Source organism: Schistocerca gregaria, chromosome 2 (genome assembly GCF_023897955.1).
Source record: "Schistocerca gregaria isolate iqSchGreg1 chromosome 2, iqSchGreg1.2, whole genome shotgun sequence".
Lineage (NCBI taxonomy): Eukaryota > Metazoa > Arthropoda > Insecta > Orthoptera > Acrididae > Schistocerca > Schistocerca gregaria.
In genome coordinates, this window is record NC_064921.1 from 726,698,043 (window position 1) to 726,712,159 (window position 14,117).

At 42.7% G+C, this 14,117-nt stretch overlaps 1 protein-coding gene across 1 annotated transcript in view; it reads right to left on the minus strand.

Moving 5' to 3' along the window:
• The window catches only part of LOC126335953 (uncharacterized), a 72,100-nt gene that overhangs the window by 47,700 nt on the left and 10,283 nt on the right, over positions 1-14,117 (minus strand). Inside the window, exon 2 of the mRNA XM_049999430.1 lies at positions 6,232-6,318. Coding sequence (XP_049855387.1) covers positions 6,232-6,318 — 87 coding nt within the window. The remainder of the gene's footprint in view (positions 1-6,231; positions 6,319-14,117) is intronic.

Sequence of the window (14,117 nt, forward strand, 5' to 3'; positions counted from 1 at the left end):
GAGAGGAAGTGACAGTGGAGAGCCACAGGGCTAAGTGAAAGGTCCAGATGAACCTGCAACCGAAGTATACATCATGAAGGCAAACGTGAACGGACCGCAAGTAGAAGTGGTAAGGGAAGGATTCCAGTTCAGAGAGAAGGGACCGCACGCGAACTGCAATCTTTAGTCCTGACCTGGGCAGCCAATGCGGGAGATGGACTGCCACGGGCGGGAAAAGGAGACGGTAATTCGGATGCTCAGGGCAACTATGGATGTGTGCTGCGTAACTGGCAAGCAGTTCCGCACGTCTCATCTGCAGTGGAGGGAAACCAGTACGTTTGTCACTGGATTCGTCCTGAAAGCTCCTGTTGCTAATCGAACCTCACAATGGTGCACAGGGTCGAGTAAATGCAATGCTGAAGGCGCTGCTGTACCATAAACCACACTCCCATAGTCAATTCGGGATTGGACAAGGGCTCTGTAGATCTGCAGCACAGTAGAGCGATCTTCACCCCAGTTGCTCAGGCAGCAGAAGGTATTGAGGTGCTGCCAGCATTTCCGCTTAAGCTAACGAAGGTGATGTAGCCAAGTCAGTCGAGCGTCGAAAACTAGTCCTAGGAAACGATATGCCTCCACTTCAGTGAGTTGATCTTCATTAAGATAAAGTTCTGGTTCCGCGGCTGAAAACTGGAAACCGTGGGCTAGAGCCCATGACTGCGCCTGGTGCATGGCTTTCTGTAGGCGCCACTCAGCAACACAGGTACTGGAGCAGCAGTACAAAACGCAGAAGTCGTCTTCATACAGAGAAGGTGAGATGGAGGCCCGACAGCTGCTGCTAGACCGTTAATGGCCACTAAAAATAGAGAGACACTTAATACAGAGCTCTGTGGGACTCCATTCTCCTGGACATGGATGGAACTATGGGAGGCACCAACTTGGACACTGAAAGTACGGAGTGACAGGAAGTTTCGGATAAAAATCGGGAGTGGGCCCCAGAGACGCCACTCATACAATGTGGCAAGGATATGATGTCGCCAGGTTGTGGCGTATTCTTTATGTAAGACAAAAAAGACGGCAACCAGCTGTTGCCGTTTGGAAAAGGCTGTTAGGATGGCAGACTCTATCTACACAAGATTATCAGTGGTAGAACGATCCTGGCGGAAGCCGCCCTTACATGGTGCCAGCAGGCCACGTGACTCCAGGACCCAACCCAATCGCCGACATACCATACGTTCCATCAGCTTACAAAGACAGTTGTTGAGGCTGATGGACCGATAGCTATCCACACCAAGCGGGTTTTTACCGGGTTTGGGCTCCTGAATGATGGTGCCCTACCCCCATTGTGATGGGAAGATGCCATCGCGCCAGATACAGATGAAGATGACAAGGAGATGTTGCTTGTAGTCAGATGAGAGATGTTTAATCATCTGGCTGTGGATCCGATCAGACCCAGGACCTGTGTTGGGGCAATGTGCAAGGACACTGAGGAGCTCCCACTCTGTAAATAGGGCGTTATAGTATTCACTGCATCGTGTAGTGAATGAGAGGACATTCCCTGACAGCCACCGTTTGAGTGTGCGAAAGACTGTGGGGTAATTCTCTGATGCAAAGGCTCGAGCAAAGTGCTCAGAAAAGTGCTCGGCAACCGCGTTTACGTCGGTACATAACACGCAATTTATGGTAACACTGGGGACACCTATTGAGGCTTGGTACCAGAAAAGACGTTTGATCTTTGCCCAGACGTGGGAAGGTGACATATGGTACCCAATGATCGAGACGTTTCTCTCCCAACACTCCTGCTTCCGTCGTTTTAAAGTTAGCGAACATGGGCACGGAGCCGTTTAAAGGCTATAAGGTGCTCTAGGGAAGGATGCCGCTTATTCCACTGTAGAGCTCGCCGAAACTTCTTAATTGCTTCAATGACTTCCAGACCACCAAGGGACTACCTTACCCCTCAGGCACCATAAAGAGCGAGGGTTCGCGTTTTCTGCCGCAGAAACAATTGTTGTAGTCACCTGCTCAACCATCACATCGATGTTACCGTGTGGAGGAGATTCAGTGGTGACAGCAGAGGTGAAAGTTTCCCAGTCTGCCTTGTTTAAAATCCATCTGGGCAGGCGTCCATGGCCCTGATGCTGGGGCAGTGACAGGATGATGGTGAAGTGGTAACTACCACACAGGGCGTCATGTGCTCTCCAGTGGATAGATGGGAGAAGTCATGGGCTGCAAAGTGATAAATCAATGGCTGAGTAACTACTATGAGCCACAATGAAATGTGTGGCGCCCCCAGGATTTAAGATTCTGAGGGCGAACTGAGACAGTAAAGTTTCGACATCTCTGCCTCGGCCAGTAAGCATGGTACCACCCCACAAGGGGTTATGGGCATTAAAATCTCCCAAAAGTAGGAAAGGTTTAGGGAGTTGCTCAATCAGTGCAGCTAATACATTCAGGGGTACTGCACCATCTGGAGGAAGATACACATTGCAGACAGTTATTTCCTGTGTCATCATTATTCTGACAGCCACGGCTTCAAGAGGGGTTTGAAGGGGCACATGTTCACTACAGACTGAGTTTAGGACATAAACGCAAACTCCACCTGACACTCGATTTTTAGTCGCTACGGTTCTTGTAATATCCCTTATAGCCACAGAGGGCAGCGGTGCGACTTGCCGGGAACCAGGTTCCCTAGAGGGCAATGCTGATAGGAGGTGTAAAGCTTAACAGTTGCCATAGCTTAGCTAGGCGGTGGAAAAAGCCGCTGCAATTCCACTGGAGGATGACGTCGTCATGAGACTGGGTAGGCATGGAACATTCAATGAGGCTGTTTACACCTCAGGGTCACCTTCTGCCACCGAAGTTTTGCCTGAGCAGTCTTTATCCATTTTGTCTGAAGGTCTGGCGAGATCTAGGTCCTCAGTGGACATCAAAATCTCCACGCCATCCTCAAAAGAAGAGCTTGTAGATAGCGGTGGTGTGGGGACTGAGCATGAGCGTGAAGCCCTTCGACCAGCTGCTTTTGGGCTCTCCAGCCACTGGCGGGTGGCGTCTTTTCCACTAGCTGAACCCTGGGAAGGGAGTGACCCAAAGGATCCCTTCCTAGCGAGAGAAGTCGAAGAAGACTTACGCTTCTCTGGCTTATAAGTGGGGATGGACGTCTCCAATGGTTGGAGGGGGAGAGGTGTTACTCCTGAAGTAGGTGGTGCAAGCACTACGAAATTCAATAAAATAAGGTTAGTCTTGGGCTACCTCAACAATCATTTCAAAAGCTACTTGCATCTACGCAATTCAGAAATAAGAGATTTAACTTTGAACTTGAATTAAATGATTCTGAACAATTAACAATAGTAAAATTTAGTACGTACCAAGCTGAGTTGCAGTCACAGGTAAGCTAAAATATGGTAACAAAACTCGCACTTCTAATTTGTGCTTGTGTAATGTAAATATTATAGCTAGCTATGAATACCTTAACTGAACTTTGAAATTAAAGCAGTGAAATCGAATGATATTACTTTAATGCTGGCGTTTCAACTTCAACGACACTCGGGTTTATTCCGGAAAAGGAAGGGACCCTACTTGGCAATGCAATTGGGACAATGAGCAACAAAGGTTCATGCTACGTTGCTGTAATTTAACGAGGCAAATGGAACAATTTTAAAAGCTGAGGTCTGCCATACAGTTCTAAAACTTTACGTGCTTCCAGTCTTCCTTGTTGGTTGATTGAAGGTTTGAAGCCGTCGATCGAGGAGGTGGCGACAGTCACTCATTGTGGGCTGTCGCTGTTGTAGAAGCTGGGTGTTGGCACGCCTCCTTCTCGACACGGTCACCAGGCGAAACAGGCTCTTGATGTGAACCAGCTAATGCTTTCCGTCCGCGACACCGTGTCAGAAACTATCATAGCGAATCGAGCGCAATTACATGCTGCCAAACCCCGAAAGCGTGGCAACCCGCGGGAGCGTCACACAACATACCTGCTCCACCGCCCTACTCCAGCCACCTCTGCTCTGTCCGCGCTCCATGCGGCAGATTTAACCCTCCAAAGAATCTAAACACTTTGGTTCTCCATACGACCTATCGATGTATTCGTTCGATAGCATAGTTTTCCCTAGGCAAGACCCAGCGCAAAAACACAAATAATATTTACAAAACAAACCAATTATACATCGATATATATATATATAGTAAAACAGTTACAATATATAAAGACACAGAAATGTCATATCTTGATGTAACAAAACAAGGAAATAAATTATAGTATAATAGATGGAAATAGGAGGATATGCATTTCCAGCGTTACAACTCCCGTGACCCCTAATCTCATTTTGGACAAGCCCTCTACCTCCCCAAACTTGTCCTCTAAATGTGATTTCGTAGACTTTCCTGGCATAACAACTTCTGATATTCTTCACTGGTTTGTAGGCGGATCATATTGTCGCCCAGTTACAATATTTCGGCGGACCAACTGGTCGCCATCTTCAGGTGAGTTAATGCTAGTGTACGGCCTCGCAGGAACTGAATTCCCGCCACAGCGACGGAAACCTTTATACACCATGACCAGAGCACCGCGCGTGAGTGAGATGATGGGCAGCGCCTCCTGGCGGCAAGTAAATACTCAACAATAAACTGAGGCTTCATCGTCATGAAAGATTCCCCATCAGCTCTCGAACATACAAAATACTGGGGCGAATAAGATCCGATGGCATCCTTAGCCTGACGTTCCTCCAATGGTGTGGCCAGGAAGGGGAACGATTTGGGGTCGTACTTCTGTGCAGTGAATTGAGCTCGTGATCGTTTAGAGACTGCTGTTGTTTCAGCACCAGCTAGAGATGATGGACTACGTTTCATTATGTGTCATCTGTCTGATGCCACCCACTCTCACCAGGGGCCCTCCCCACGAGCGCCACCCAGCCGCAGCAAAGGCCTCCTCATAGGATAGCTATTGCCAGGAGTCCAGATGCCCCAGTGGTTTGTGCATCTACCCTTTGGCATACGTGGGGAGTTAACAGCGCAGGCATCAGCAGAACGATCCCTGCCTGGTCAAGGGGCAACAACCAACAGAATACATAGCGGCCCCACCACAACGGACTAGCTACTGGGCTGCATATCAGGTGCAAAGAAGTCCATGGTCATCGTCGATACAGGAAGCGACACTGCATAGAGCTTGGTGGAAAACGCACCCAGGAAGGTGTCATCGCCCAAGAGATGGAGAATGGGCGGGACTGCAATGCGACGACGAGAAAGTGGGCTAGAGATCTCAATGCACGATGGACACTATTCACTATGTAAGGCGCCCTTCCCCAATTGCCTCGCTCTTCTGGAAACCCTATAGGGAACCATCACATAAAGGCTGAAATGTGTGAGACTCCTTTTAGTCGCCTCTTACGACAGTCAGTAATACCTCGGGCCTATTCGAATCCCCAGACCCGCAGGGGGAGATGTCATTGATAATCATGACTCCATTCGGTTGTACAATAGTTAATACTGTTATAATGATCAAAGAAGAAAGAAAAAAGTGAAATAGCTGAGTAAGATGGAAAAGGAAAGAGCAATGAAAGTAGTTTATGTGTGACAAGTAGTCATGACAACAGAAATGTTTGTTATAATCATGTTAAATAACCAGAGGTTTAAAATACCGCTACAGTTGTAAGGTTCTTTTATTTAGGACACGACCAGTTTCGGGCTCTTATACGCCCATCTTCAGGTGTCGTAACTTAGTGCAGAGCGCTCGCTGAAAGCACACTGCGTCTTGTTCTCTCCACCGCGGCGCTCGGAGTCACAGCACAAAGTTATGACACCTGAAGATGGGCATATAAGAGCCCGAAACCGGTCGTGTCCCAAATAAAAGAACCTTACAACTGTAGCGGTATTTTAAACCTCTAGTATAATGCTTAGTTACGGATATTCCTCCGACTGGATTGTTTGTAGTTAAATAAAGAAATCAGAGATTAGCGATGGTTCCATGAAATTTAGGGAGAACTGCCAGATGTCGGCACCATTCTGCCACAATATTTTGGCGTACAGTTTTCTGGCCATCTTTGCGAAAGCATAACACAAGGCCACCACAGAGGCGTTAATTGAACGCATGCGCTTCTGCTTTGCGTCTAGGTGCTGTTCAGAGCGCCCTTTGCGGTGAAAGGTCGCCATGCGATATTCAATAATAATCTCTGACGGGACTGCGTTCGGCGGTTCTCCCGAAACTTCACGGAAGAGTCTATGAGCCGTGTAAGATAACCAAAGCTTAGTTGTGATGCTCACCATCCAAGGCACGGGGGTGTGCCGACGCCGTGTGCCCTGCGGAGATCGATCGTCAACCTGACGAGCCAGCTGCTCCACTTCACGTTGCTGCCAAGCACATGCATGTACAAGTGAGCACAGAACACGTACACAGCTGAGGCACCTTATTATGGCAACCTTCTACATGTGACAATTTTTGTATGTAGCTCAGAAAAACATGAATATTATAGAGTACATGCGTTAGAGTACTGATTAGTGCCACAAATTTACTTTCAACGCTGATTTCATCGCTACCGACCAAATGCAAGCGTTATTATGTCTTGAAATAGACGTACCTTTGCGATATTGCTGATACTTGATTTCCGGGCACAACTCTCTGCCTAACGTTTGCCGTTTTGTCTTGCATTGCTGGAGGCAACATCAAACACTTTAACGACTAAGAAAGCTGTTACTGGCGTAAAAAATCTCAGCAAGCCAAACGTTCACATGTATCCGTGCAACGGTCGGTGCACGACGTCAACAGACCGCTCACACTAGCCGACATATGCTGTGGTGATTGTAATGAGGAAGAGATGGCGCTATTTGTTTTATTTAGTATTAAGATCCTTATATTGTCTAATTTCAGTTCTTCTTTTCTGTTGAAATTGTTTTTGTGTTTTTGAATTTATGTGGCCTATTTATATATCCTAGCGTATTTGTTATTAAATCTTGCTAAAACCACAATGACAGGGCATTCCATTGAGACCAGTTTTCAGCACCATTGATTCTCCAAACTGCCAAACACTTTGCTCCTTTCTTACAGCCATTTATAGGAAAAACTGACACATATTAAAAGTTCTGGTCATTTTATCGAAAAATTAAAAATTCATCAGGCTCAGTCCAAGTGATATTATGGTCACTTTTGACGTTGTATCACTGTTTACTGTGCTTTCTCTTAATGAAGCGATGTCACAGCTGCAAAGAATTTTCGCAAAGAGTGTGGTAGATCTCTGTTAAACATTTCTCTTAATAACTTGCTTTCGATGGAACAACAAATTTTGTGAGCAAACTGACGGTGTGCTAATGGAAAAACTCAACGCAATCATAGCGAACCCTTATGTGGAAAAATGTGTAGAAGCAGCCCTTCAGACCACGAAGAAGAAACCATCATACGGGCTTCGGTATGTGCACGATACTTTCGTTCTATGGCCTCATGGAACAATATAAGTCTCTGAATTTCTAAATTTTATGAATAATATGAATTCTAATATATAGTTCACTACAGAAAAAGAGAAAGAGATAAAATTCCAATTTTGGATGCACAGGTAACTAGAAAACCAGATGGAACTTTAGGGGGCATAAGTTATATAGAACTCCCACTCATAAACTTTCACTAAAATTCCCATCAGCATCCCAAACAGAAAAGAGCTGTGATCAAAACATTAGCAGACCAGGCTAAAAGAATTTGTGAACCACAGTATTTTGAGTACGAACGCGACCATTTAAGAACGGTCTTCAGAAGAAACTCTGACAAAGAAATAAACAGGGCACCACATCCTAAAAGGTCTAGAGCTTATAATGAAAAAGAACTAACTAAAGGGTAAGTTTTCTTTCCATATGTAAAAAATATAACAAATCACTTAAGGAAGGTACTCAGAAAAAAAACAGTATAGACAGTGTTTAAACCAACAGAACGGTGAAAGAATATTTGAACACTTCAAAGGACCCATACCCGCCGCTTGCAGCAGTTAGAGTACATAAAATCCCTTGCTCTTGCTGCCAACTATGCATATGAAGTACAAAAAGAAGTTATAAAACTCTACTGAAGGAACAGAAGAGAAACTGTCCCTTGGACAAGACGGATCAGTGGCTCATCATGCACTAGGACCGGGTAAGCCATCAAATTTATGTTTCCAATGTTGTGGTTTCAGCAAGATCGGGTAATGACTACGCTAGGATATACAGAGATGCGACAGAAACTCAAAAGTACGAAAACAGTTTCTACAGAAAAGAAGAAGTACTGAAATTAGACAAGTTTTGTGCCTCAGTACGCCAACTCTTCCCCACTACAAGCTCCTTAACGTACTTCGGTGCGACTCTGCGATCTGAGACGTTGGACTGATGACGTCACAGACCAATCGTTGCCTGGGTACATGTAAACATTTCGGCTTGTTGAGCTATCTGAGTCGTTAAAGCCGCTGACAATGCCTCCATAAGTAAAAGACGAAACGTTAGGCAGACAAATGTGCGCTGGATAACAGCCTTATTCCCATAAATAAAATATCAGCAATATCACAAATACCGGCTATGAATGCCTGCCTTCTAAGATGTATGTTTGTTATGTATCTGCAAAAATTGTAGGTTTGTTTTCATGTAATTGCTAACCACTGGGAGAATGGGTGACGCCTCTGAAGAACGAGACGTGCTGTCGAGTACCTGGACACTAGTTGCAATTTGTCGGAGGTCATGACACATCAGCGAAGCGCTTGCGTATTGACCTTGTATTCCCTGATCTACATCGAAGTATCTTAATATTTACAATTGAGAATCAATCTGTATAAGCTCTTGCTCTGCTGAATGAATTTTATCAGTTAGTAGCCGGTTGTTTTAGACTCAGTCAGATTAATTTCGATGTGAATAAAAGTTTATATTGCTCGAAAGTTGGTGATGTTCACTGATGAGAGGTTAAATATTATCTGAGTGTAGTGAACTGATTTATTGATATTACGAAGGTTATTTTTATTTAACGATACACATTACTTTTACAAGCTATGCATTCAGAGGAAGTCTACATAGAAAATTATTAACAGCGACTAATTTTTTAAAAGTGTTTGACATGGAGATATTATAAGGGGAAATGACGCTACAGACTTACCTCGATGGTGTTTGACTAAATTTTTACATGGAAGAAGAATTTTTATACCACGTTTTTCGGAACTATGTGTATACAATCCCCACATGAATCGAGGATCTTGCCGTTGGCAAGGTGGCTTGCGTGCCTCAACGATACAGATAGCCGTCAAGAGGAGGGGTGTTTGTTGGCAGGCCAGACAAATGTGTGGTTACTGAAGAGGGGCAGTAGCCTTTTCAGCAACTGCAGGGGCAACAATTTGATGATTGACTGATCAGACCATGTAACATTAATCAAAATGGTCTCGCTGTGCTGGTACTGCGAACGGCTGAAAGCAAGGGGAAACTACACCCACATTTTTCTCAAAGACATACAGCTCTACTGCATGGTTAAATGATAGTGGAGCCTTCTTGGGTAAAATATTACTGAAGTAAAATAGTTACCCATTCGTATCTCCAGGTGGGGACTACTCAGGAGGATGTCGTCATCTGGAGAAACAGGGCTGGCGTTCTACGAATCGGAGCGTGGAATGTTATATCCTTTAAATGTGTAGGTGGGTTAGAAAATTTAAAGAGGAAAATGGATAGGCTTAAGTTAGATATAGTGGGGATTAGTGAAATTCGGCGACAGGACGAACAAGAATTCTGGTCAGGTGAATACAGTGTTATAAATATTAAGTCCAACAGCGGTAATGTGAGTCGGTTTAATAATAAATAAGAAAATAGCAATGCCGGTAAGCTACTATGAAAAGCATAGTGAACGCATTATAACGCTTTATAGTAACCAAGATAGACACAAAGCCCACACCTACGACAGTAGACAAGTTTATATGCCAACTAGCTCCGTAGATGATGAAGAGATTGAGGAAATGTGTGATGAAATGAAAGAAATCATTTGGATAATTACGCGAGACAAAAATTTAATTATGATGGACTGCAACTCGATAGTAGGAAAAGCAAGAGAAGCAAAAATAGTAGGTGAATAATTACTGGGGAAAGGATTGAAAGAGGAAGCCGCCTGATGGAATTTAGCACAGAGCATAATTTAATCATCGCTAGCACCTGGCCTAAGAATAATGAAAAAAGGCTATATATGTCCAAGATACCTGGAGACACTGAAAGGTTTCAGGTAGATTATATAATGGTAAGACAGACATTTTGGAACCAGATTTTAAGTTATAAGATACATCCAGCGGCAGACGTGAACTCTGATCACAGTTTATTTGTTATGAACTGTAGATTAAAACCGAAGAAATTTCAGAATAGCAGGAAATTAATGATGTGGGACCTGGAACAGCTGAAAAAACCAGAGGGTGTTGAGAGTTTCACTGGGGGCTGATTGAAACAGGGGAAAGGAGTATATTAGAAGACGAATGGGTAACTTTGAGAGATGCAGTAGTGAATGCAACAGAGGATCAAATAGGTAAAAAGAAAAAGCTAGTAGAAAGCTTTGGATAGGACAGGACATATTGAATTGTACTGATGAAAGGAGAAATATAAAAATGCAGCAGATGAAGCAGACGACAGGGAATACAAACATCTAAAAATTATATTGACAGGAAGTGCAAAATAGCTAAGCAGAAATGGCTAGAGGACAAATGTAAGCACTTAGAAGCATATTTCACTTGAGGAGAGATAGATACCGCCTACAACAAAATTAAAGAGGCCTTAGGAGAAAAGGGATACAGCCGTATGAATAAGAAGATCTAAGATGGAAAACCTGTACGAAGCAAAGAAGGGAAACTGAAAGATGGAAGGAATATTTAGAGGGGCTATATAAAGGAAATGAACGTGAAAGCAATATTATAGAAATGGAGGAGGACGTAGATGAGATAGGAGACATGATACCGTGAGAAGAATTTGACAGAGCGCTGAAAGATTTAAGTCGAAACAAGACCCATGGAGTAAATGGCATTGCGTCAGAACAACTGATAGGCTTGGGAGAGTCAGCGGCGACAAAACTATGGAATCCGGTGCGCAAGATGTATGAGACAGGTGGAAGAAGAATGTAATAATTCCAATCCCAAAGAAAGCAGGTGCTGACAGATGTATTACCGAACTATTCGTTTAACAAGTCATGGTTGCAAAATAGTAACACAAATTCTTTAATGAACAACGCAAAAACTGGTAGAAGCCGTCCTCGGGGATGATCAGTTTGGTATCCGGAGAAATGTAGGAACACGAGAGGCAATATTGACCCTACAACTTCTCTTACACTCAGAAGATAGGTTACGGAAATATAAACCTATGTTGATAGCATTTGTAGTCTTAGAGAAAGCTTTTGACAATGTTGACTGGAATACTCTCTTTGAAATTTTGAAGATATCAGGCGTAAAACACAAGGAGCGAAAGGCTATTTACAACTGGGATAGAAACCAGACCGCCGTTATTAGAGTGGAGGGCCATGAAAGGGAAACAGTGGCTGGGAAGGGAGTGAGACAGGATTGTAGCTTATCCCCAATGTTATTCAATTTACACACTGAGCAATCAGTAGCAGAAAGTGAAGAAAAATTTGAAGCAGGAATTAAGGTTCGGGGAGAAGAAATGAATAATTTGCGGTTTGCCGGTGACATCGTAATTCTGTTGGAGACGGCAAAGGACTTGGAAGAGCAGTTGAATGGAATGGACAGTGTCTTGAAAGGAAGATATGAGATGAACATCAACAAAAGCAAAACAAGGACAATGGAATGTAGACAAATTAAATCAGATGACGCTGAAGGTATTTCTCTGGAGTGTAGCCACGTATGGAAACGAAACATGGATGATAAAAAGTTTAGACAATAAGAGAATTGAAGCTTTTGAAATGTGGTGCTAAGGAAGGATGCTGAAGAGTAGATGGATAGAGCACCTAACTAATGAGGAGGTACTAAACAATGCTGGAGAGGAAAGAAATTTGTGGCATAACCTGACTAGACGAAGGAATTAGTTGACAGGACATGTTCTGAGACATCAAGGGCTCACCAATTTAATAATGGTGGGAAGCGTGGGGGGTAAAAATCATAGATGGTGACCAAGAGATGAATACAGTAAGCAGATTCTAAAGGATGTAGGTTGCATTAGTTATTCAGAGATGAAGAGGGTTGTACAGGATAGAGTAGCATGGAGGGCTGCATCAAGCCAGTCTTCGGACTGAAGACCACATCAACAACAACAACAACAGCAACAACATGTAACAATCTCTTTCCGAACCTGTGACGAATAATTGAGTTAATCGACGATAGGCTAACTTGAAGCAACTAATTACTGTCCTCACCCCTCTTATTCGTGTAACGACCATTCTCTCTCGTGCCGGCGTTAAGAGAACGTGTAACAGCATTTATGGAATGAATTTTTAATCCAGTGACTTACATACTGATGAGAAGCGAACTTGGTTTTAAACAGAGAGTGTTTAAAAATTAATTATTCAACTTCTTTGTCGACTGAGGCCGATTTACATGGATTAGGAAAACATGGTCAACTTAAAATCCGAATAACATTCGGCAGATAAACGCAAATAACAATAATTTAACAGCCTCAGATCTATCATACAGAAACGTTTTCTCGGGAACCCTGCTCCAAGGACGTAACCAGGATTTTGTGAAAGGGGCGATCCGATTTGTTAAAGAGGATCTTAAAAAGCATCATGCTTTTCATTTTATGGTGAAAACACTTTTATTTCTTGACTAACTTAACGTGCGTAATTTGCTTTTGAGAGGCCTTCATTCAAATAGTACTGACGTTATAAAATCATACAAGAAAGGATTTTCTTAAAAAAATATGATATATAATGTCAACAGTGTATACACACACACACACACACACATATATATATATATATATATATATATATATATATATATATATATATATATATATATATATAAAGGCACAAAATACAGCTCAGTCTTTTAATATATTGTTCACAATCGCAGAGCAAAAGGATATTAACTTAAGACGTTAAACTGGCTCAAATCTCTTTTCACATTTCTCATATTGCAAGTCTATATTTAAATTTACAACTTAACTGAAAAATGTCAGAATTTCTTCACTGCATTAAAACATCCGAAGTTCCTCAATTAAATCTCAAATTTTATTAAAGAGTGTTTCATTTCATTAAAATTCTTCAGTTTCCTTGAGCGAGCACGAATTTTTTAAAAATTATTATTTCAACAGTCAACCTAAAACTATAACAACCAAATTTATTTATAAATGATAACGGGATACACAAATACTATCAGGTACAGTTTTAGGAACTTAACATTGCTTCACACATTAATTACAACTAGATTTCTAGTGTATATGTCCTCATAAATGACTATGTATTTATCCATGATAAGTGACTGTACATTCTATGATGCTGACAAACTCCTTTCCGATATACAACATATGCAGCCGTTCATGGACGTTTATTTACGAATACGTCAAAGTTGTGACTATTGGACTCACTGTTCACAGGATATTACGAATAAGATATTTCACAGTAGAATACCGTTCTTGTAATAAAACGTGAAAAAAAAGATATATCACCGTTCCACAAATGAGCCATCTGTGTGTGCAGATGCTTAGTACAAAATGATGATCGCTACCCGCCTTCCACTATAAATGCTGCTTTTGGTGCCAAAAGTCTCCGAAGAGATATTCAGCTCTTTTCATTTCAGCAGAGAGGCTGCATCTTTGAGGGAACTGCAATCTGTCAGGAAAGAAAGAAATTTGGAAAGAATTGGCTATGGCCTATAGTAAGGACCAACCCTGGCATTTGCCTTAACTAAAAATGGGAAACAGTAGGAAACTATTTGCAAGGTTGCCGGCGGATGGACGCGAACCACCTTTCCTCCAGAACCCATAGCTAGCTATCTTAGTGCCTCAAGATGCAGAGCTGTCACGATCGGTGAAGAATTTGGAAAAACTGGTTGTTGTGCATTGTTTTCAGATAAAATAAAACGCATCGCAACAAATATAGAATATATCTCTGACATTGTGTCTTTTTTTCTGCTATTGCACATATTACCTTTAATTGTGCATGTTTCGTCATTTGATACTACATGAATGCTTGCATAGTTTAAGATTTAATTGTATAGGAAATTCGTGGCTTCACTTAC